At 44.3% G+C, this 24,373-nt stretch overlaps 1 protein-coding gene across 1 annotated transcript in view; it reads right to left on the bottom strand.

The window, feature by feature from the left end:
- The window catches only part of GRIP2 (glutamate receptor interacting protein 2), a 293,045-nt gene that overhangs the window by 8,759 nt on the left and 259,913 nt on the right, over nt 1-24,373 (bottom strand). Inside the window, exons 16-22 of the mRNA XM_077451617.1 lie at nt 23,463-23,608; nt 21,907-22,051; nt 18,937-19,076; nt 17,782-17,961; nt 14,653-14,806; nt 7,040-7,160; nt 1,437-1,649 (exon numbers count right to left, since the gene is read on the bottom strand). Coding sequence (XP_077307743.1) covers nt 1,437-1,649; nt 7,040-7,160; nt 14,653-14,806; nt 17,782-17,961; nt 18,937-19,076; nt 21,907-22,051; nt 23,463-23,608 — 1,099 coding nt within the window. The remainder of the gene's footprint in view (nt 1-1,436; nt 1,650-7,039; nt 7,161-14,652; nt 14,807-17,781; nt 17,962-18,936; nt 19,077-21,906; nt 22,052-23,462; nt 23,609-24,373) is intronic.

The raw sequence follows: 24,373 nt of genomic DNA, 5'->3' as shown, positions 1-24,373 counted from the left end.
TTGGAAATCGCTTTAAAGTTGCATCAAGTAGTACTCAAGTCGCCAGCAAGTCACCAGGAAATCACCTGGCAAAGCTGCACCGTAAATCGCACAGCTTTCAGGTCACAGCAGCGTGAACCAAGTCTGTCACATTTGCTTGTGTCGTTGACCAAACTGTCAAACCATCAAATGTCTGGTGTCATAACTGATCACATGTGCAGCACCATGGCAGTTGCAGATCAAACAGAAGCAGCTTTCTTAGCTATAAAGCAGAGGTCTCCAAACTTTGTATTCAGGGGGCCAGTTTACTGTCCTTCCGATTTTGGGGGCCCAGACTGTTGGGAGTAGAAAATGTCCCCCCAGGTCAGCGGGAGGAATTGGTCCCAATTGTTGGGGTCGTTGGGAGGAATTGTGCCCCCCCATCGTTTATGTCATTGGGAGGAATTGTGCCCCATCATTGGTGTCAGTGGTAGGGGTTGTGCCCCATCATTGGTGTCATTGGGCCCAATCAATTGTTGGTTTCAGTAGGAGGAATTGTGCCCCATCTTTGGTGTTACGGGGGGGGGGGGGGCGGATAAAAGCAAGCAAAGGGCCGCAGTTCGGAGATCACTGCTGTAAACGATAGGAGGGTTTATTACCGCTTTAAAGAGGAAGTGAACCATTTGTCTCCCTGCAAAGGTGAAGCATAAAGGGGTACTATGCATCGCATAGTAGCCCATTATGTGTCACTTACCTGACACAGGAGCCAGCGAAGTCACCGATGTCCCCTGTAGCACGGAGCGTCCATCTTCTTCCGGGCTCCGGCCACTCACAGCACCGGAACAGCGATGATGTCACTCCCGCGCATGCGCATGGGAGCCGCCACTAACGGATATTGCGCCGTAGACAGTAGTGCCTGTCTTTTTGTAAATATCTCCTAAACTGTGTAGGTTTAGGAGATATTTCTTCTACCTACAGGTAAGCCTTAATCTAGGCTTACCTGTAGGTCAAAGTGGTTTGTAAGGGTTTACAACCAATTTAAGGCTGTCAGCAGATTGGCCTCTACACTCTCAGCAGTGCCTGAAAATGGAACGCAACTGAGCACGTGCAGAGCAGGGTGAGGCCGTGTATTACTGGATTTTAAACATTATAGACACTTATTTTTTAATGTTTTACATATCTATACCTGCAAAAGGGGTCAGCCTGAAGTGTTCTAGCTGGACCTAATTTTCCGACTAAAGTTTCGTGATTCAGAGACATATATTCTGATTTAATATTTTCTGATTAAATGTAACAAAGTGGTGCTTATCTAAAGACTTGCAGGATTAAAATGTTTTTTAAATTGCTCCGAACAAAAATTTGGAACAATGGGCATACAAAAGCAACATAAGTGATGCAAAACAGACCCAGAGCATAGATCGGCAAAGATGCCCTTTGCAATCTGTTTCATTGCTGCATCCACCATGCGGGAGGCTCACCTTGAGCAACTCGGCACTGGAGTAAACATCTTGGTCCTCATCCTTCAGAATTTTGTGGTCTCGGCTGAGCTTGCCGTCTTTCTTGGGGCTGTTTCTAGAGTGGTGGGAACCTGACTTCCGGTGCAGGAAGCGGCTACTCTTATTGGAGTTTTCATGTAGCAGTTTGGTGCCATCCAAGCTTAAACTTTGTACACTACCCGTCATGATGGATGCCTGCAAAAAGGGAACAAGAGCAACAACATCAACTAGAGTAAAAGATAAGCTCAAGGCTGCTTAAACGGCCTTTAACACACTTACTATGGAAGCAACAACGACATTTGCCTTATATGCAAATACTATGTCCAATATTGTATATCTGATAGTTTGGCACCCACCATACCCCTCTATTGGGTTGAAAGAATAAACAAACACAAAATACCGACAAACTGCGTAGCACATTGCCTTCATTTTATTTATTTTTTTGGTAGCTTGTCAAAAGGCAGAAACATTGCCCAGTTGTGCGATATACAACAAAGTGTCTGCACCCTAGACCACAAAATGTTCGAGAGCAGGTTCTTACATTTTCCACCAACAAAACCTTGTCGTCGGAAAGTCAGATCGCGTGTACACAAGTCAGTCGCACAAAAGTTCACGCACGCTCGGAATCAAGCAGAAGGAGCCTCACTGGCTATTGAACTTTTATCAGCTCGTCGTACGTCTTGTGCATCACCGCGTTCCCACGTTCGGAATTGTTGGCCAACATTTGTGTGACCGTGTGTATGCAAGACAAGTTGGAGCCAACAACCTTTGAACAAAAATCCATGGTTTTGTTGGCGGAAAGTCCGATCGCGTGTACGGGGCATAAACGTTTTCCCGGCAACAGCTTGGTTTTATTAGGCTGGTGTGCTTTGATGGTACAATGTACATTTCCTTATACCCTTGATCTCTTAAAAAAGTGGTGTATAAAGACAACAAAGCGCGTTGAGAAGAAACCTTTTTTTTCTGTCGTTATGACTAATATGAAAAGGTTCCTTTGAGGATATTGAATACGCTTGTGTTATGGGGTCACTTTCCATTTAGGAAAACAGATTAGGGTTTGCATTGTTTGGAAGTTAAACTACTAAAATATATGCATTTACAGCTGCTTTGAACTGGAAATATTAGTTGATGGAAGTAAAGAAAAGATGTTTTTTTATGAGAAAATGTGTGTTCTGGTACCGGTAAAGTCCAATTCTAGCAAAATTGGTGGATTAAATATGTATTGTTTGTCCATCCAGTTCTGAAATTTACACAGCAGAGCCCTGGCTAGAGGGTCAGGAGACCTGATTTTTCTATGCTACAGTTAACACTAAAGTGGTAGGAAGGATTGCAGGAACAGCCGACAGGCACGGTCTGTATGACAGAACCCTAGAGGTCTCTCCTGTAATAAATGTCCCCCCCCCCCGCCTCTCAGCGGGTCATGTGATATAATCCGCACATTTGCAGCTCAGACCACATTTATGGCCCAGTTAGTGGGCCGTGGTGATGGGACTCCTGTGCGTGGCAGTGGCGTCACCTCGGTGCGGCCATTCAAACAGCCGAAGATATGAAACCCGGAAGGATGACCAGATGAAGATGGAAGCGCAGGGGCCCAGGGGGAGCCGTGACAGCACAGCGCTGGAGGGCTCCAATTGTAGGCAAGTCTGTCAATGTACTTAGTATGCAATGCATACTAATGCCGTGTACACATGACCGGACTTTTCGAGGGACTAGGTCAGACCGACTTTCGGCGGAGTTCTGACGGACTTTCCGAATGAACGGACTTGGCCACACACAATCACACCAAAGTCCGACGGATTCGAACGTGATGACGTACGACTGGACTAGAATAAGGAAATTCATAGCCAGTAGCCAATAGCTGCCTTCGCGTCGGTTTTTGTCCGTCGGACTAGCATACACACGGGCGGATTTCTCGGTAGGAACTGGGTCCGGCGGAAAAATTTGAAACATGTTCCATTTCTAAAGTCTGTCGGATTTTTGCAAATCAAAAGTCCACTGCAGCCCACACACGATCGAATGGTCCACCGGAATCGTTCCGTCAGGGCTTTGATGTCGAAAAGTCTGGTTGTGTGTATGCGGCATTATACCCCTTACAACCACTGTAACCTACAGGTAAGCCTAGATTAAGGCTTACCTGTAGGTGCAAGAAATATCTTCCATACCTAAAAAGTTTAGGGGATATTTGCAAGAATAGCGGCACCGATGTCTACGGCCCATGCGCCATAGACATCGGGCGCAGACGTACAGAGCGTGCCGTTAGTGGTGGCACCAGTGCGCATTTGCAGGAGTGACATCATCGTGGCTCCAGCCAGTCACAGCGCCTAGCGGTGATAGCCGGAAGTCACTCCGGGTATCACGGCGGCGACGGAGGTGCTGACCGAGGACCGCTGAGGGGGCTTTGATCTTAGGTAAGTAAATCCTATGCATACTAGCTTATTATGCCTTTGCCTTGCAGGGTGTTTTTTGTTTTTCTTTTTCTTAAGAGGCTTTACTTCCTCTTTAAAGTGCATCCGGAAAGAATTCACAGCGCTTCACTTTTTCCACATTTTGTTATGTTACAGCCTTATTCCAAAATGGTTTCCATTCATTATTTTCCTCAAAATTCTACAAACTATACCCCATAATGACAACATGAAAGAAGTTTGTTTGAATTCTTTTCAAACTTATTAAAAATAAAAAATGAAAAAAATCCCATGTACATAAGTATTCACAGCCTTTGCCATGATGCTCAAAATTGAGCTCAGGTCTGTCCCATTTTCCACTGACCATCCTTGAGATGTTTCTACAACTTGATTGGAGTCCACTTGTGGTGAATTCAGTTGATTGGACATGATTTGGAAAGGTACTAAGGTCTCATAATTAACAGTGCATGTCAGAGTACAAACCAAGCCATGAAGTCCAAGGAATTGTCTGTAGACCTCTTAGACAGGACTGTATGGAGGCACAGATCTGGGGAAGGGTACAGAAACATTTTATGCAGCATTGGAGGTCCCAATGAGCACAGTGGCCTCCATCATTCACAAATGGATGAAGTTTGGAACCACCAGGACTCTTCCTAGAGCGGGCCGCCCGGCCAAAATGAGTGATCGGAGGAGAAGGGCCTTAGTCAGGGAGGCGACCAAGAACCCGATGGTCACTCTGACAGAGCTCCAGTGTCTCTCTGTGGAGAAAGGAGAACTTTCCAGAAGAACAACCATCTCTGCAGCACTCCACCAATCAGGCCTGTATGGTAGAGGGGCCAGAAGGAAGCCACTTCTCAGTAAAAGGCACATGACAGCCTGTCTGTGCATGTGATCAGCACAGGGCCCATCAGCACTGTCCAGACAGAGGGTCAGAGGCCCTGCAGCCTCATAGGACAGTCAGAGTAGAATGAAAACTCCTCCTCCTTTAATCAGACACTGATAGAAGTCCCAAGATTGCTATATATACAGCCGATGAGAAAAGGTATTTAGCAGTTTATATTTACTAAAACAATTGCATTTTCATGTTCTGTGTACTGTAGGAGACCAGATACAGCGAATGCACGGTCCGGGGTTTAGTAACACTTTACATGCTTTTGTGTGTGTGTTCAAACACTGGCCACTATGGTTAATCCAACACAAGTGGTAGATTGCAACACTAAGCCCTTGTACACACGATCGGATATTCTGACGGAATGTGTCCGATTGGAGCGTTTTGTCGCATATTCCGACTGTGTGTGGTATGCATCGGACTGTTTCCGTCGGAATGTCCGTCGGACCAAATTTTCCAACTTGCCGAAAATATTTTCCTACAAAATGCTCCGATCGGACATACTCCGATCATGTGTAGAGAATTCCAATCGGACAAAGTGCCACGCATGCTCAGATCAAATTCCTACATCAAAGCTATTGGCTACTTGCCTGAACGTAGTCCCGTCGTAACGAAATAACGTCATCACGTTCTGAAAGATCGGATTTTCTGACAACTTTGTCCGACCGTGTGTATGCAACAGTTTCGGACAAGATCCGTCGGACAAAATCCGACGGATTTGGTTGTCGGAATCTCCGTCCGTGTGTACAGGGGCTTAGAAGAGGCAAGGTAGGTAGCTGTACCCAGGTACACTTTACATGAGAATAAAGAGCACCTAATAATTTCTCAGTGGAGACGTCTGTTGTCTGGAAGAGCATACTTGTGCAGGAAATTGTGAAAGAGCCTGGGGTAGAGTAAAAGCCCCCTGTATGTATAGGTATGAGGGGGTGTTAGGAGCTACTCCAACAAATGCCCCATGACAAAAATAATTAATGGACTATCTTGGTACTCGGGGATTGGACAATTGAATATAAAAGTTATATTTTATTGTAGAGAAACAACTTGATACACATGATACAAACAATATATAAAAACATGATTGCATACAAGAGCAAGATGATACAGACTTAAACAATGGGAACCCCACAAGGTAGGAGCTGTAGGTCCAAAGTGTAATCCTCTACATGTTACACAAATTAATTTGCTTCTTCAGGAGGAATTGAACTTATACATCTAAGGAGAGATAAAGTCTTCTAATTAATTGATCACATCATTTTAAGGTGGAAGGGGAGGAGAAATACACTATTATACATTGAGTACATCAATACTTGGAGTAAATGTATTACAGGTGAGCTTGGATGTATCAGGTCAATCCCTCCTGAAGAAGCAAATTAATTTGTGAAACATGTGGAGGATTACACTTTGGACCTACATCTCCCATCTCGTGGGTTTCCTATTGTTTAAGTCTGCATCATCTTGCTCTTGTATGCAATCATGTTTTTATATATTGTTTGTATCATGTGTATCAAGTCATTTTTCTACAATAAAATATTACTTTTATATTCAATTGTCCAATCCCTGAGTACCGAGATAGTACATTAATTATTTTTGCCATGGGGCATTTTTTTGGAGTAGCTCCCGACACCCCTCATGCCTTATCATACAAGGATGATGGTACCCGCTTAAGTAGAAAAGATGTAGCTGGATAGCCGCACTCCGAATTTTTCAACTTTATTTCAAAAATGTAATTAAAATCATAGCATCTAGGCTGGTAAACAGACTAACTGCACAGCCGCTGACATGTTTCACACCGGACACGGTGCTTAGTCATAGCTAATGAGCAGAATATACATACAGAGCTATATACACACACACAAGCAATTAGACAAATGAATAAAATATGTGTATGACAAGATAGCAATTAAGGAAACATCTAGATGCTATGATTTTAATTAAATTTTTGAAATAAAGTTGAATAATTCGGAGTGCGGCTATCCAGCTACATCTTTTCTACTTCAGTTCCTGTTGCAAACAGAGCCAGCACCCTGTGGGATTGTGGAGACAGCTGTTTTGGGAGAAGTCATTACCTTAGAGCGGTAATTCTTAGTATGATGGTACCCGGTCCTATCTTTATTTACCTATTCAGATTGAGGCACTCTGCTTTACCCCCCTCTGTATGTATGCCATTGGTCCCTTTTCTCTGCCAACAGACATACAGTCTAAAAATGAGAGTGGGACCCCCTTCCTAATGGCTTTGGAAAGCTGAAGCAATTGGAAACCCCTGTAAAAGGTTCAATTTGGTGGACATTTGTTACCTCAATTTCCCTCAAAAGCTCGGATTGTCCACAGGTCTCCAGATCCTCCAAAGCTTCTCCGAAGACTCGCCAGAAGCTATCGTCGTGCTCAGTCTCCAGGCCATTGGGTTGGCTGGGATATCTGTTGAACCAAACATGATGAGTCCCCCTCTAGGAGCATCTTCTGACCACACTCCAGTCTTAAACGCTCAGGGCATCTTCTTATAAAAACGTATAGATCACGGTCACCTCGAGAGGGACACTTTCACCATCCATGACACGTCAATGCATTTACCAAGGGGTAGCGGTTTAGGAAGCATGTTGGATACAGGGAAGGCCATGCCTGGGGATGAGGACATGCAGGTGGAGACGGAGAAAGAAAATAAAATGAATGACTACATGGGGAATTTTGGGGGGGGGGGGGGAGAAGGGGGGTGAGGAAGCACAGAAGCTCCGTGAGTGGTTAGTACACAGGAGAGATGATGGGAAAACGTTCAGAGCTGAGACACAGAACACCTGGGAAAAGAGAGAAGAGAGAAGCACAAAGAGGAGATAGACGAGTTGAGAAAGTGATGAAAGGAGAATATATACGTCATACACTAATGTACAACAGGTGAGTGTGGTGGGGGTGGGTTAGTGAGGAGGATTCATTCAAACCTTTACAACAAATTACATGATTCCTTTGCAAACTGTTCATGCCCAGGTCAAAGTTTAGCCGCGTCTGTTAAATGGACTACAATTGCATAATTTGACAACATTTTAGGACATTTTATATTTAGTACACTTTAAAAAACAATGATCTCTTTTTCATTATAGGCTGACAAATGGGAAAAAAAAAAAAGTAAGTAAAAATCATATATTCGTCACAGTGTGAGCGAGCGCTCAAGAATTTTTTTTTTTAGCAGCTAGCACAAAAAGGTGATTGGCCAACCTGATATCTAAACAACGTAATAGTGCAGCGTTTGAATAGTTAGATTCAAATCAATAAATGCATATATAAAGGGCTACAAACAGTGCAAACCAAATAAATAATAGAAACAATTACCGTATATACTCGAGTATAAGCCGAGATTTTCAGGCCTTTCTTTTTAGGCTGAAAGTGCCCCCCTCGGCTTATACTCGAGTCACCGCCGTCTGCCTACCTGATCAGGCATGTCATATAGACAGACGGTGGCCAGCGTGTCATAAAAACATACAGCGGCCATTCCAGTATTTAAAAGCCGCGCCTCCTCCTCGTCTGATAGGCAGAACACTCAATTTCCCAGCAGTCAGTTTTCAGCCTATCACGGACATCCCCTCATCCTCATACCTCTGACGAGGATGAGCGGATGTTCGTGATAGGCTGAAAACTGACTGCTGGGAAATTGAGTGTTCTGCCTATCACAGACGAAGAGGAGGCGCGGCTTTTGAATACTGGAATGGCCGCCGTATGTTTTTATGACACGCTGATCGGTGGCTGCAGATGGGCACACGGAGGCATGCACAGGACACAAAGGATGAAGATTAGCACAGGTAGGCTGCAATGGACACAGGGAGGTATACACAGGACACAGTGAGGTAGGCAGATCTGCACAGGACACAGGGAGGCATGCAATAGACACAGTGAGACATGCAGCTGCAGATGGGCATTGTTGACCCTCTTTGCCACTTACAGTAGCTGCTGCATTTCCCACCCCAGGCTTATACTCGAGTCAATAAGTTTTCCCAGTTTTTTGTGGTAAATTAGGGGCCTCGGCTTATATTCGGATCGACCTATACTCGAGTATTTACGGTAATATATTATGAGGATGTCGCCAACAAAATACATGTAAACAAAACAAGTCCTTTAGGAAAGTGCTTAACCTCCCCGGCGGTATGATTCGATCTGGTTTTAGGTGCTGAAAGCGGTACGATTATTTTGCATGGAAATTTGGCGTTTTATATTGTAGTCCTGCAATTCTTAGGAATAACTCTCTTAAATCTGTTCAAACCAGAGTCTAGCAGACATCCCGGGTATGATAAAGTTTATAATATAATAAATAATAATAAAAATTATTCAATAATGTAATCAAATCCTAAAACACAGAAAAAGGGACACTTTCTGGTTGCTATGGACAATCTCCAAATTCCAGCCATAAAAAAACAGTATTTATAATATAAAAGGTGCATGCAGGGCACTGCACAGACCACTAGGGACAAAGGGAGGGTGTATTTTTTTTTATACAGTACTGTAATCTGTAAGATTACAGTACTGTGTGTGTTTTGTGTACTTTTACTCTTTTTGAATTTAGCGCCGACCTCCGCTCCCGTGCGCCGTAACGTCGCAGGGAACGGAGCTCGGCGGCATTCGGCGCTGTGTGAATCGAGCGGAGGACAGCTCGATCACACAGCGCGGAGGACATCGCTGGATCCAGGGGACAAGGTAAGTAACTTCTCCGTGTCCTCCTTGCATCTAGAGATGCGATCCCGAGTCTGGCTCGGGGTTACCGCTTGTGGAACTAAAATCCCAACCCGAGCCAGACTCGGGATCACTGCTAGGGTGGTTAAGGGGCAAATTAAATGAATCCCAGAATTAGCATGCATACATATGAACTTCGATTTTCTTCCTCAGATGGCGCATGCAAAGATCCCAGAGGTGCAGAAATAATCCACTCTCTGTCACTAGCAATGCACTCACCAACTCACGTTCTTCCTAAGTGGAAGTGCTCACACGATGGAGCCCACAAAATGAGTAGTATAGTGTTGTTGTTTATTAACAAAATGGTCACGGCGGTGTGGTGTCAGCACGTAATGGCCTTGGGAACGCGTTTCGTGCGCATGCACGTCCTCAGGGGATCCGCCTCTCCTTTTGTTGGCTCCATGGTGTGAGCATTTCTATAATGAAGAACATTATTGTAGCTGAGGTGTTGGATCATTGAGGATTTCCTGACCATACAGGATATGATATCTACATGCCTTAACTTGGCATCGGTCAGGTGAATGCATTTAGGAGGTGGAGGTCTCACACGTTGCTGGTGTCAAAGAGGATTATTTCCACACCTAGGGGATCTTTGCATGCGCCATCTGAGGAAGGAAATTGAAGTTCATATGTATACATGCTAATGTTGGGACCAATTTGTACCTTAAGCACTTTCCTAAAGGACTTGTTTTGTTTACATGTATTTTGTTGGGAGCATCCCTATAATATAGTAGTTTCTATTTATTACTTATTTGGTTTGCACTATTTTTAGCACTTTATGTATACACTTATCGATTTGGTTCTACAGTGAGGGAAAAATACATATGATGTCCTTCCTGCTGATTTTGTACATTTGCCCACTGACAAAGAAATGATTAGTCTATAATTTTAATGGTCGGTTTATTTTAACAGCGAGAGACAGAACAACAACAAAAATATCCAGAAAAACACATTTGAAAAAAGTTATAAATTGATTTGCATTTTAATGAGTGAAATAAGTATTTGACCCCTTCGCAAAACATGACTTGGTGGCAAAAACCCTTGTTGGCAATCACAGAGGTCAGACGTTTCTTGTAGTCGGCCACCAGGTTTGCACACATCTCAGGAGGGATTTTGTCCCACTCCTCTTTGCAGATCCTCTCCAAGTCATTAAAGTTTCGAGGCTAACGTTTGGTAACTCCAACCTTCAGCTCCCTCCACATATTTTATATGGGATTAAAGTCTGGAGACTGGCTAGGCCACTTCAGGACCTTAATGTGCTTCTTCTTGAGCCACTCCTTTGTTGCCTTGGCCATATGTTTTGGGTCATTGTCATGCTGGAAGACCCATCCATGACCCATTTTCAATGCCCTGGCTGGGGAAAGGAGGTTTTCACCCAAGATTTGATGGTACATGGCCCCGTCCATCGTCCCTTTGATGCAGTGAAGTTGTCCTGTCCCCTTAGCAGAAAAATACCACCAAAGCATAATGTTTCCACCTCCATGTTTGACGGTGGGGATGATGTTCTCGGGGTCATAGGCAGCATTCCTCCTTCGAACACAGCGAGTTGAGTTGATGACAAAGAGCTTGATTTTGGTCTCATCATGACCACAACACTTTCCCCCAGTTCTCCTCTGAATCATTCAGATGTTCATCAGCAAACTTCAGACGGGCCTGTACATGTGCTTTCTTGAGCAGGGGGACCTTGCGGCGCTGCAGGATTTCAGTCCTTCACTGCGTAGTGTGATACCAATTGTTTTCTTGGTGACTATGGTCCCAACTGCCTTGAGATCATTGACAAGATTATCCTGTATACTGTAGTTCTGGGCTGATTCCTCACCGTTTTCATGATCATTGAAACTCCACGAGGTGAGATCATGCATGAAGCGCCGGACTGAGATTGATTGACAGTTATTTTGTGTTTCTTCCATATATATTTCTATCCGAATAATCGCACCAACTGTTGTTACCCTTTCACCAAGCTGCTGGGCGATGGACTTGTAGCCCATTCCAGCCTTGTGTAGGTCTACAATCTTGTCCCTGACATCCTTGGACAGCTCTTTAGTCTTGGCCACGGTGGAGAGATTGGAAGCTGATTGATTACATCTGTGGACAGGTGTCTTTTATACAGGTAGGGGATCAAAAAATTATTTCACTCATTAAAATGCAAATCAATTTATAACTTTTTTGAAATGCGGTTTTCTGGATATTTTTTTTGTTATTCTGTCTTCCACTGTTAAAATAAACCTACCATTACAATTATAGACTGATTCTTTTTTTGTCAGTGGGAAAATTTACAAAATCGGCAGGGGATCAAATAATTTTTTCCTCACTAACTATTCAAGCACTGCGCTATTATGTTTTAAAATTATATATTACTTTTCAATGCTATAATTTCATCAGACAATTACAGTATTAAACAGTGGCACACTACCATCTTTAGACCGCAATGGCCTCTTTAGGCAGAAACTATTACTTTTTGAATCGCATAGCTGAGATAGCAATGACATGATTTAGAACGACTGACTGGTTTCTAATCCTTAGTGGGGGCTGAAGCTGTCTATGACAGGCAAGTTTCACAGCCAGCAGATCTGTATAGTGTTGACTGCTACCTGTCAAAAGCAGAACGTAGATTAATATATACAGTTAGGGCCATAAATATTTGGACAGTGACACAAGTTTTGTTATTTTAGCTGTTTACAAAAACATGTTCAGAAATACAATTATATATATAATATGGGCTGAAAGTGCACACTCCCAGCTGCAATATGAGAGTTTCCACATCCAAATCGGAGAAAGGGTTTAGGAATCATAGCTCTGTAATGCATAGCCTCCTCTTTTTCAAGGGACCAAAAGTAATTGGACAATGGACTTTAAGGGCTGCAATTAACGCTGAAGGCATCTCCCTCGTTAACCTGTAATCAATGAAGTAGTTAAAAGGGTCTGGGGTTGATTCCAGGTGTGTGGTTTTGCATTTGGAAGCTGTTGCTGTGACCAGACAACATGCGGTCAAAGGAACTCTCAATTGAGGTGAAGCAGAACATCCTGAGGCTGAAAAAAAAGAAAAAATCCATCAGAGAGATAGCAGACATGCTTGGAGTAGCAAAATCAACAGTCGGGTACATTCTGAGAAAAAAGGAATTGACTGGTGAGCTTGGGAACTCAAAAAGGGCTGGGCGTCCACGGAAGACAACAGTGGTGGATGATCGCCGCATACTTTCTTTGGTGAAGAAGAACCCGTTCACAACATCAACTGAAGTCCAGAACACTCTCAGGGAAGTAGGTGTATCTGTCTCTAAGTCAACAGTAAAGAGAATACTCCATGAAAGTAAATACAAAGGGTTCACATGTAGATGCAAACCATTCATCAATTCCAAAAATAGACAGGCCAGAGTTAAATTTGCCCAAAAACACCTCAAGAAGCCAGCTCAGTTCTGGAAAAGTATTCTATGGAAAGAGGAGACAAAGATCAACCTGTACCAGAATGATGGGAAGAAAAAAGTTTGGAGAAGAAAGGGAACGGCACATGATCCAAGGCACACCACATCCTCTGTAAAACATGGTGGAGGCAACGTGATGGCATGGGCATGCATGGCTTTCAATGGCACTGGGTCACTTGTGTTTATTGATGACATAACAGCAGACAAGAGTAGCCGGATGAATTCTGAAGTGTACCGGGATATACTTTCAGCCCAGATTCAGCCAAATGGTGCAAAGTTGATCGGACTGCGCTTCATAGTACAGATGGACAATGACCCCAAGCATACAGCCAAAGCTACCCAGGAGTTCATGAGTGCAAAAAAGTGGAACATTCTGCAATGGCCAAGTCAATCACCAGATCTTAACCCAATTGAGCATGCATTTCACTTGCTCAAATCCCGACTTAAGACGGAAAGACCCACAAACAAGCAAGACCTGAAGGCTGCGGCTGGAAAGGCCTGGCAAAGCATTAAGAAGGAGGAAACCCAGCGTTTGGTGATGTTCATGGGTTCCAGACTTAAGGCAGTGATTGCCTCCAAAGGATTTGCAACAAAATATTGAATAAATAAATATTTTGTTTGGGTTATGTTTATTTGTCCAATTACTTTTGAGCTCCTAAAATGTGGAGTGTTTGTAAAGAAATGTGTACAATTCCTACATTTTCTATCAGGAATTTTTGTTCAACCCTTCAAATTAAACGTTACAATCTGCACTTGAATTCTGTTGTAGAGGTTTCATTTCAAATCCAATGCGGTGGCATGCAGAGCCCAACTTGCGAAAATTGTGTCACTGTCCAAATATTTATGGCCCTAACTGTACCCTCAGGCACAGGATGTGAGGAACGTTCATCTACAGATTGCAGATGGGTAGGGTTAAAGGGCTCTTTATCTAAAAATTAAATGCATCTTTGATGCACTTCTGAGAAATTTCCAGGGCCGTTTTTAAGGCAGAGCAAAAGGGGCAGCTGCCCTGGGCCCTGCCATTGTTGTGGGGCCCAAAGCTAATGCCTCATACTTGCCAACTATCCCAGTTTAAATTCCCTCATCCCTTGAGGTTTTAGTCCTGTGCTGTGTCCCAATATCTCAGTGTGAAGTGCTGCTACTAATGCTGCCCAGCTCTGCCCTATTGTGTACAGATGACTCACCTTCAGACCCTGTGTTTACATGTAAATTACCGGCATTCATATGTAAATAGGGGCAGCCAGCGGCATTGATATATATATCATGCCCCCCCCCCCCCCCCGAGGTCATATCCACAGTAATCTCTAGCAACCAATCAACAAACAGAAATCATGTGCTGTAACCTCTAGCAACTAATCAGTGAGCCATAATGTGTGCTGTAACCTCTAGCAACCAGTCAGTGAGCGGTAATGATACTGTAACCTCTGACAACCAATTGCAATAGCTGCCTGATCTGATTTAGTAAACTGATTTTGAGTCTGGCTGCTATTTATTGTATGTCAGAGCAGGTGGAGAGCAAAACTGCACGGGGGGGGGGGGGGGGAGGCCCAAGAAAAGTTTTTTGCCCAGGGTCCAATCAATATTAAAGACGGCCCTGGAAATGTCCTTCAGTAAACAGTAATGGGTGGGGTTTTCATTTCAATATTCAGAATAATAGACAGTCGACGTTGATAATATGAAAAAATAGCTTTTTCTAGATTTGCCCAACTGGTCTCAAGCCCCTGACATGGCACTGCCTCATACTAAAATATCCTTCTGCATAGCATGTGCACACATACCGGGCTGGCTTTTCCCATTCCTCTTCATTGAAGCTTCCATCCAGGAAGGGATAGCTTTTCCTGTGCTCTACCGGTGGTGTGTTCATCTTCTGCCGACTGGCTCTCCACTCGTGTGGGTGCAGAGAGAGACCAACAGCCTGATGTATGAAGTTCCCTGGGTGAATAAATAGAAAGAAAGACAGCATTTGTGTTAAGAGAAGACACTAAAAGGTGCCAAACAAATCTTTCTACTCTTCCTTGGCTGCCTCAACAGTGAGTCCAGTATGAATGTGGATACTTCCAGTTCCAAAGATAGGGTTTAGTCACATGTTCCACAATGGTGCAGAAGGTTCTGGGTGCGTCTTCCAAAGCGAGCAAAATCCTTTCTTATATTAGAAGAGGCATTGACTGCAGAGAGACAGATATAATTTTGCCCCTGAAAAAATCATTGGTAAGACCTCATCTGGAATATGAAGTTCAGTTTTGGGCACCAGTTCTCAAAAAGGATATCGGGGAACTGGAAAAAGTGCAGAGAAGGGCAACCAAACTGATAAGAGGCGTGGAGGAGCTCAGCTATGAGGAAAGATTAGAGGAACTGAATCTATTCCCTCTTGAGAAGAGGAGATTAAGGGGGATATGATCAACATGTATAAATATATAAGGGGGTGGGGATATGATCTCAATATATAAATACATAAAGGGGGGGGGGATATGATCTCAATATATAAATACATAAGGGCGGGGGATATGGTCTCCATGTATAAATACATAAGTGGTCCACAACTTGTTGAGTTATTCACTTTAAGGTCATCACAGAGGACAAGGGGGCACTCTTTACATCTGGGGGAAAAGAGATTTCATCTCCAAATACGGAAAGGTTTCTTCACAGTAAGCCCCTGTACACACGGTCAGACATTTCAACAACCAAATCCGACGGATTTTGTCCGAAACTGTTGCATACACACGGTCGGACAAAGTTGTCGAAAAATCCGATCTTTCAGAACGTGATGACGTAATTTCGTTACGATGGGGCTACGTTCAGGCTAGTAGCCAATAGCTTTGATGTAGGAATTTGATCTGAGCATGCGTGGCACTTTGTCCGATCGAAATTCTCTACACATGATCGGAGTATGTCTGATCGGACCAGTTGGTCGGAAAATATTTCCAGCAAGTTTGAAAATTTGGTCCGACGGATATTCCGACGGAATCAGTCCGATGCATACCACACACAGTCGGATTATCCGACAACACGGTCCGATAGGACACATTCCGACGGATTCTCCGACCGTGTGTACAAGGGCTAAGAGCTGTGAAAATGTGGAATAGACTCCCTCCAGAGGTAGTTATGGCCAGCTCAGTAGAGTGCTTTAAGATAGGCCTGGATTTTTTCCTAGATAAACATAATATAACTGGACACTAATATCTGTAGGTAAAGTTGATCCGGGGAATATCAGATTGCCTCTTGGTGGATCAAGCAAGGAATTTTTTCCCCTGCTGGAGCAAATTGGATCATGCTTTGTTGGGGTTTTTTGCCTTCCTCTGGATGAACTGGGTATAGGATTGAATATATAAGATTGTTTTTTTTTCCGCTTCTGTTGGTTGAACTGGAAGGACTTGTCATTAACCAGACTAACTATATAACTATCCATCCATCCCTGAATTCCTGAAGGCAATGGACTTGGACTCTCTGACTCATACAGAGGTGCATGCAGGGGCCCCTCACTTTTGAGCTCCACATCAATTTCTAAGAAGCCAGACTCAGAGATCATGGAATCCAAGGGTGCTCAGAAAGAGAAAAAAAAAAAGGCACAGACCAAACATGTTTCAGGCACTTTGAAACCTATAAGGATTACTTAAGACGGTTTTAGGACAAGCAGAGTCTAGGAAGAATTACAGCAGTATGGCGATATTCATTTAAAGTCCCATGAGCAAGCTGAAGACAGGACTGGGGTGAGATAAGAAGCTATAGGTTGTACATACTGTTGCTACCCCCCCTAGCTTAGTTACCTTTTACACTTGAAGGCAGTCAGTCACTGAACAGCAAGGGTTTCCTCCAGGGGTCAAGTCCTGGGGAAAAAAGTGTGGGAACTCCCACCCAAGATCCCCTCCCCCACCAAAAAATAATAATTATACGCTCATATGCACGAACGCTTCAAACGTGGTATTTTTTATCCAATTTTGGTATTGTGTGTATGAAGCTTAACTGTTAGTACATAAAAAAAACAATCCTCAATAAACATAAATACGGTAATTCTCTGAATAATCAACATTCATTTAATTGTGCTTCCATGCAAATGTGAAGATCATGTTCTGATCTTTATTGGGGAATTTTATTTTGTATATAGAGTGTTTATGTGGCGAGTTTACACTTTTCATTGAACAGAGTTTGGATAACACAGGGTTAAACGCAAAGGTCATAAATGAACTGCACATTATCTGGACAGAATGCTTGGGGAGATAGTGATGTGTTCCTGCTTAGGAGATGTATGTTATCTTGGGGGGCTGCAAACTCTGCAGGGGCTCCAACACACACTTGCTGCTATTCCAACCCTTCACATATTTCCACATAAACTTCCCTCCTGGCATTAAACTTTGCCAGGTATTGTGCTCAGCTTACCACCCAAAACTGATGTTCCTCCCTCAGCTCACCTCTCTCCCTGCATGTCCTGTGAGCAGAATAGCTGATCTACCCATCAGCTAGACCTAGACCTGATCTACCCGTCAGCTAGCTGTGATTGACAGGTAAATCGAAGCGGAAGCTGTCATGGGGCCCCCTACTGACAATGCCTGAATGGTCAGGTGTGCAGCACTTACTATTGCAAGCTGTGTCGGCAGCTGCTGGTGTAGCACCTGCCACACACCTCGCATACTTCAAAGTCTTGCAGGACGTGGCTGCTAACGGGAACTGAGTTCCTGTTGTGGAAAAAGTACAGGAACTCCGTTCTCATGCGTTCCCGCAGGACTTGAGCCCTGGTTTCTTCCAATGTTACAATGATGTAACTGGTTATTAACAGAAGAACCCTTAAAATGGCTGAATGCTGAAAGCGGCCTACTGTCTAGGGCTGTGTGGATCTCATTAGTCATTAAAACTATTATATTGCAAGGAAAGACCATGCTTTTGAAATTTTAAACAACTTGGATGTAGCTTACCCTGACTGCTATATCCTGTCTCAATGCCAGAGCCATCCCACGACTCGAGGGCACTGTCCACACTGGGGATTGTAGTGGAGTAGATTTCGGATAGCTTGCTGGTCTTCTGCGAGTCAGTTAGGTCATCTTCTGGGTCGCTTCCTTCGTTCATTCCATCAGAGAGCTTTTGCGATTGGGGCCCTGCAATGTGACACCAAAAAAATTGAGTAAATCCAGAGAAAGCAACCATTCTACTAGAACAGGGGTCTCCAAACTTTCTAAACAAAGGGCCAGTTTACTGTCCTTCAGGCTTTAAGGTGGCCAGACTTTGGCTGATGGGAGTAGATAATTCCCTATCATCAATGGGAGTAAGCTATACCCCACCATTGGTTTTAATGGGAGGACTAGTGTCCCTTTGTTGGCATCAGTGGGAAGAATAGTACCCAATTGTTGGCATCAGTTGGAGGAATAGTGCCCCATTATTGGTATCAGTTGGAGGAATAGTTCCCCATCGTCGGTGTCATTGGTAGGAATAGTGCCCCATCTTTGGTGTCAGTGGGAGAAATGTGCCCCAAGGGCCTGATAAAGACAAGCAAAGTGCTGCATCCGGCCCCCAGGCCACAGTTTGGAGACCACTGTACTAGAACACAAGGACAATCATCCCCAGTCTAGGCAGGCCAAAAGGTTAATGCCATTTCAAGTTTAGAGTAGTAACTCACTTCATAAATGATGGCTCAGTTGAACATTTCAATCAAGTAAAGAAAGCCAACAGGCAGGCAGTTACTGCTGTACTCTCGCTGTAGAAATAACACCCATAGAGCTCTGGGAATCCCTTGTCACGTATTAAATGTTTACTTTTAAAACAAACATTATAAATACCCTGGAACTGTGGGGTTCCAGGATGTTCTCAATTTATTAAAAGTGTCTATGTGATGACCTCAGAATGAGAAAGATCATTGGAAAGAGCCAATGGTACAGCTAGAGCACAGGGTGTATAAAATGGCTGCCACCCACCAATAATTATTTTAGCACAGATAGGCCACCGTCCTGAATACATTTCTTCCGCACATAAAATAGTTGCTGTACCTAGGCAAGCATAACGAGGCATAATTTGTCTCCCACTGTTATAAAAGGAATGCCACCCTTGTGCCCACGGTACAGAAATTGTGCACTTACGCTCTGCCTGCTTCTTTATCTTGAGCGTCACCGTCTCTCCCGCCATTTGCAGCAAGTGGATCGCCTCACTCAGTGGCTTTCCTTTCAGACTGACGTTGTTAATGGCTAGAATGCGGTCCCCAATATGGATGGCTCCAGTCCTGGAAAACAACGGGAGTGGTCACAATATTTTAGGGGGCTGAGGATAGGATAGGAGGCACCTCTTAACCAGATCACTTTTTCACCCACTTGTTGACATACTTTTCCCTGGCCACTAGATTTAACTGAAAATTATTGAAACCTTTGGATTGACATTACCACTAGGGCAAATGATTAAAAGTAGACCGACAGGTACGCTAGTAAAAATTGAATGTAAAATTGTAAAGGGAACACAGTCAACCCTTTTGCACTTAGCTAATTTTGATTTATTTATATATATATATATATATAGTATTGGCATCATTTGCGCAGGACTCTTTTTCTCCGTTATCACTTTTTTGATAGTTTTGTGTTCACTATTCCGTCTTGCTGCAATTTTTGCACTATATATTTGCACGTGCACTTTGTGATTTTATATATTTTTATATATATATTTTATATACTTTCATCATCAGTTGTTTAGATTTATATTCACTTCAGTTGCACTTTTTCCATAGTAGCGCGAAGGCTCACTTTTTCATTTTTCAACAAACTAAAGCCGGCCACAGATGGTTAGAAACTCGGCCGGTTCAGCAGGGACCGGCCGAGATTCAAACCATCTATGGGCAGGCTGATTGTACCCAATTCAATTGTTGTACAGCTTTGGTACAACCAGCATGTCAGATTTTTCATGTGATCATTGCCAGTGACTATAGCCTCCAGCAATAATCACTTGTGTTCTTGTGGCAGGGCCAGCTCCCCCCCCCCCTCCGTTGGGAGAACACAATAGCTCCGCGGGAGGCATTCCCCCCCATCAATACTGACTGTGTTGTTGCAGAAAAAAATAAAATAAAAAAATCGCACTACCTTAGGGTAGTAGATCCACCCACCCAGAGTGGCGGCCGCTTTCCAGCTCTGATGGGCGGGCTTCTGAGGAGGAGACGAGTGGCCACGTGATCTCCCTCTGATGTCAGAGGGATATCACTGCCCCTCCCACAGAAGACATCTATCAGAGCTGGAAAGTGGCTGCGAGTGATGTGACCGGCCTGAAGACAGCTGATATTCTGTATTTACACTGCTCATTTTTAAGTCCGTCATCTGGCTGTTGGACAGACGCATTCTTCCATCCAAACTCATCCAGTGCATAAACCGAATAGTCCAGGAGAGTCAACACTTGCTGCATCTGCCATAAGAGCTCCGCTTCCATAGCTGTGGGTGGTGGTGGGCAAAGCACACTGTTGCTCTGCCCCATTGGCGATACTTCAGACAGGATTTAAGAGCTGTTGGCTAGTACCTCCTGATAGTCCTAGGCAAAGGCAGCCCAGACCTGCTGTTGAGCAGAGTCTAGCAGCTGTCTGTAGGCAATCTCCAGCTCCACTCTTGAATGGCTAGAAACTCCAAATCTTTCTGTGCCCAGAGGACTTCCGAGACATTCAGCCTCTGATCTCTGTACTCCCAAGATTTCCTCCAAACGCCACTCCAAATCGCTCCCAAAATCAGGGTCCTTGGATAGCCCCTCAAATAACAGCCCCAGGCCTCCGTACTCAAAGGCTTCTGTTGGGCTGTCGTCTGCTGTCTACAGGCACACTTGGGCTACATACCAGCAGAGGGCTCTGTAGCTCTCATCCAACCGCATCTTTGCTTGGACCAGCATGGCTTAACTCAGCTGTCCACTCCTTGTGCGGCTGTTTCCCCAATAACAGCACTCACACTTCGTACTGCGATTAGTACCTTTCCTGGGTGGAAGGGAGAACTTTTCCCTGGTAGCGCTGCTCACAGGCTAGCACTTCCTTTCAGAGTTCCCAGTGGACAGAATCATATCATCCCAGCAGGACATGCACTGACACTGTTCTCTTGTGCTGTGTCCCCATCTCTCGCAACCTCTTTCCGAATTTCTCTTCCATGGCGGCTGGTATCTGTACAGCTCCTCTTCTGCTATCCAGGCCTTGGATGCCGGAGGAGGTTTGGATATCCCAGACTGCAGGAAGCATCCCACTGCTGCCACCAAATGTGACAGAACCACATGACACACCAATTAGGTGCTTTCGCCGATATATATCACTTTTTTCCACAAAATATGTTTAGTGCTGCTCTGCCTTGCCATACTGGGTCCTGAAGAAGCCATGGATTGGCAAAATATTGACATGGCAGACCTGGCTACCGGAAGCACACAGTATATGTCAAGCTTGTCACTTAGCTACACTTATTGATAGGTTTAGACTTCCGGTACCCTAAATAGAGCAATTGCAACACTACCTTGTGGATATTTTGGAGGCAACTGTGCCTATGTTTTTAATATTCCATTTTTTTTTACAATGTTGAATAATACATTTATTGCATTTTATAAAACGGTGTGGTCTTCCATATTGAGCCTATAAAGTCCGTAATATTTGGTGGTCAATTTTTGACTATAGTCAGATTGTACCTCTTTTTCTATAGATCTTTAGTTATCACAAAAGGGATCTCTATTAGGAGGGAGGAAGTCCTGATTCCTCTATATAGATCTTTATATCACTAGATGGATCACCAACAGGAGGAAACAGATCCTCTTTCTACTATATAGACCTTTCACTAGAGGGATCTCCAGCAGGAAGGAGGAAGGAGGTCCCGATTCCTCTATATAGATCTTTATATTTCTAGAGAAATCCCCAGCAGGAGGAAGGAGGTCCTGTTTCCTCTATATGGATCTTTATATCACTAGAGGGATCCCCAGCAGGAGGAAGGAGGTCCTGATTCTACTATATAGACCTTTACTTTAGCAAACAAAAAGTAATCTAGATTGATTTAACATCTATGGCAAGTTTTGCAAATTTTGACTGTAGGCAGATATCCCCATCCCCATGTGTTACCCACCTCTCCGCCAGTCCTCTTTTGGTGAGACCAGAAATGACAATGGGATCAAATGGCTCTTCGGTCCCTGAGATTGTAATTCCCAGAGGTCCTCCATATCTCTTTAGCTCCACAGTGTATATAATGGCACCCGTTGTCTCCTGCTCATCTAAAAAACAAAAGCAGCTTTATTAAGACATGGCTGGAGAAAAGGCAATAGACATGACTATACAGGTAGGACCTGTAAACTGGTTCTCAGTGGCATCATGTTAGCCTGATCCATGTTTAATTGAACATTTTGGGGTTGATTTGCTAAAGGCAAATAGAGAGTGCACTCTGCAAGCGCAGCTGCTCCAGAGGTTGGAAAAAGATAGGTGAATGAGCTACGTGACTTTTGGATGACTTTTAGCTCACTCAAAGCTTTTTTCTTTTTTTGCTCCCAGTAGCTGAATGGTTTCCACTATTTCCGGTCTCATTTTAAAGCCCAACATCGGGCAAAAAAAAAAAAGGTTTTCCTGTGCACTGTAGGCACAGCCAATGGCTCATTCTGTCTGGGTTAGAGGAGAAAGCTGTATGCCCACCCCTGTTCCTCCACTCTACAGGCAAATGAGGCTCCCCCACAATCCAGCGATGGGCTGTTCCCGACGTCCTCATGTCAAGAGCAGGTCTATGGGCTTGAAGACGCCAGGAATAGTCCACCACACAAGACCACAGGGGGGAGATTGACACAGGGAACAGGGACTGGTCTTGTTGGGGGGTGGGGGGGGGGGTAGGCAAGTGTATCTTGTTCTCCAATCCAATACATTATAGAGAGCATAATCACACAGCACTTTCCAGCAGCTGGCCAGGATTGTGTAGCACTCCAAACTGCCTAAATCTCTCCTAACACTCTCTGGTGGCTGGAAAGGAGTCAGGCAGCACTCTCTGGTGGCCAAGCAGAATCACTTAGCATTTTCTGATGGCTGGGTGGCATTACACAGCACTCTATGATGCCTGGGAGGATAAGAAAGAACCGTCTGGTGGCAGGACCATGCACAGACTCTGATGGCTGGGCAGGGTCACACAGCACTCCGATGCTTGGGTGAGATCACAGAGAACTCTCTTATGTCTGGGCAGAAGCATACAGCACTCTCTGATCCCAATGGTATTACCCTGTTTCCCTGAAAATAAGACCTAACGTGATTGTCGGTGATGGCTGCAATATAAGCCCTACCCCCCCCAAATAAGCCCTACCCTGTTTCCCTGAAAATAAGCCCTACCCTGCAATTAAGACCTACAAGGACTTTAACTAGGCCTTATTAGGGGGGTAGGGCTTATATTGCAGCCATCACCGACAATCATGCTAGGTCTTATTTTTGGGGAAACAGGGTATACAGATATTGAAAAAGCTGTCCAGCCAAAATGCACCAATGTAGTTAAAAAAACAAACAAAAACAAAACAAAACAAAAAAGATATATTTTCTGATTGAAATTCTCAGAAAGATGGATACGGTTAATATTTATATCAGGGACCGCAATGGCTCTATGCGGAATATGGCAGTCTGTACACCACAAACAACTTTAAGCAAAACGTTTCATACCAGAGTTGTCTTCATCCTTCCGAATCTTCAGTTTGACCAGCTCCTCGCACTGCCGCAGGATCTGCACAGCATCCTCCATTGAGCAGTTGTCAAGACGGATGTTGTCGATGGCCAATAGCTTGTCACCCGGCTCTAAGGTGCCAGTTCTGCAGAGGGAGAGGATACATTTCTGCATTAGATAAATGACCTCAAAATGTCACCATTTGCATGCAACTGATTTTTACTTTATTAATACTACATATGCACATGTCCGGAGTGGTCAGGGGAATGTTTTTATATTGGTGTGGTGCCACTTTAAATCTGGCTTTCTAGTCACTTGGACCCCCCAGGGTTTCTTTAGAGCGGGGATAGGCAACCTCAGCACTCCAGCTGGTGTGGAACAAGACCCATGAGGAATTTAGAGACCGACAGCTGTAGGCCTGACTCCTAGAGGCAGAGGAATGATAAGATTTGTAGTTTCACCGCAGTAGGAGTGCCGAGGTTGTGTATCTCAGCTTTAGAGGTTGCTAGATGGTTCACTTGGCAATTTCTGCCTCTCAGATAAATTACCATTAACACCAACAATCCTTTAAACTCTCTGTAAGGCGCATTCTTCCCACCAGACACCAGTATAATGAGGCTCTTTCCTACTGACCATCAATGTATGAGGGTCCTTCTCCCACTGACCACCATTGTAACTGAGCACTGCCCCCTTTCCCAAATGAAAGGGGCCTCTACACTCGCCTCCAATGTAAGGGGCCTCTACACTCGCCTCCAATGTAAGGGGCCCCTACACTCGCCTCCAATGTAAGGGGCCCCTACACTCGCCTCCAATGTAAGGGGCCCCTACACTCGCCTCCAATGTAAGGGGCCCCTACACTCGCCTCCAATGTAAGGGGCCCCTACACTCGCCTCCAATGTAAGGGGCCCCT

This window comes from Lithobates pipiens, unplaced genomic scaffold (genome assembly GCF_037356315.1).
Source record: "Lithobates pipiens isolate NorthernLeopardFrog02 unplaced genomic scaffold, aLitPip1_a1.2 Scaffold_23, whole genome shotgun sequence".
Classification (NCBI taxonomy): domain Eukaryota; kingdom Metazoa; phylum Chordata; class Amphibia; order Anura; family Ranidae; genus Lithobates; species Lithobates pipiens.
The sequence above is the reverse complement of the archived record's forward strand: the minus strand, read 5'-3'. Positions and strand labels throughout refer to the sequence as shown.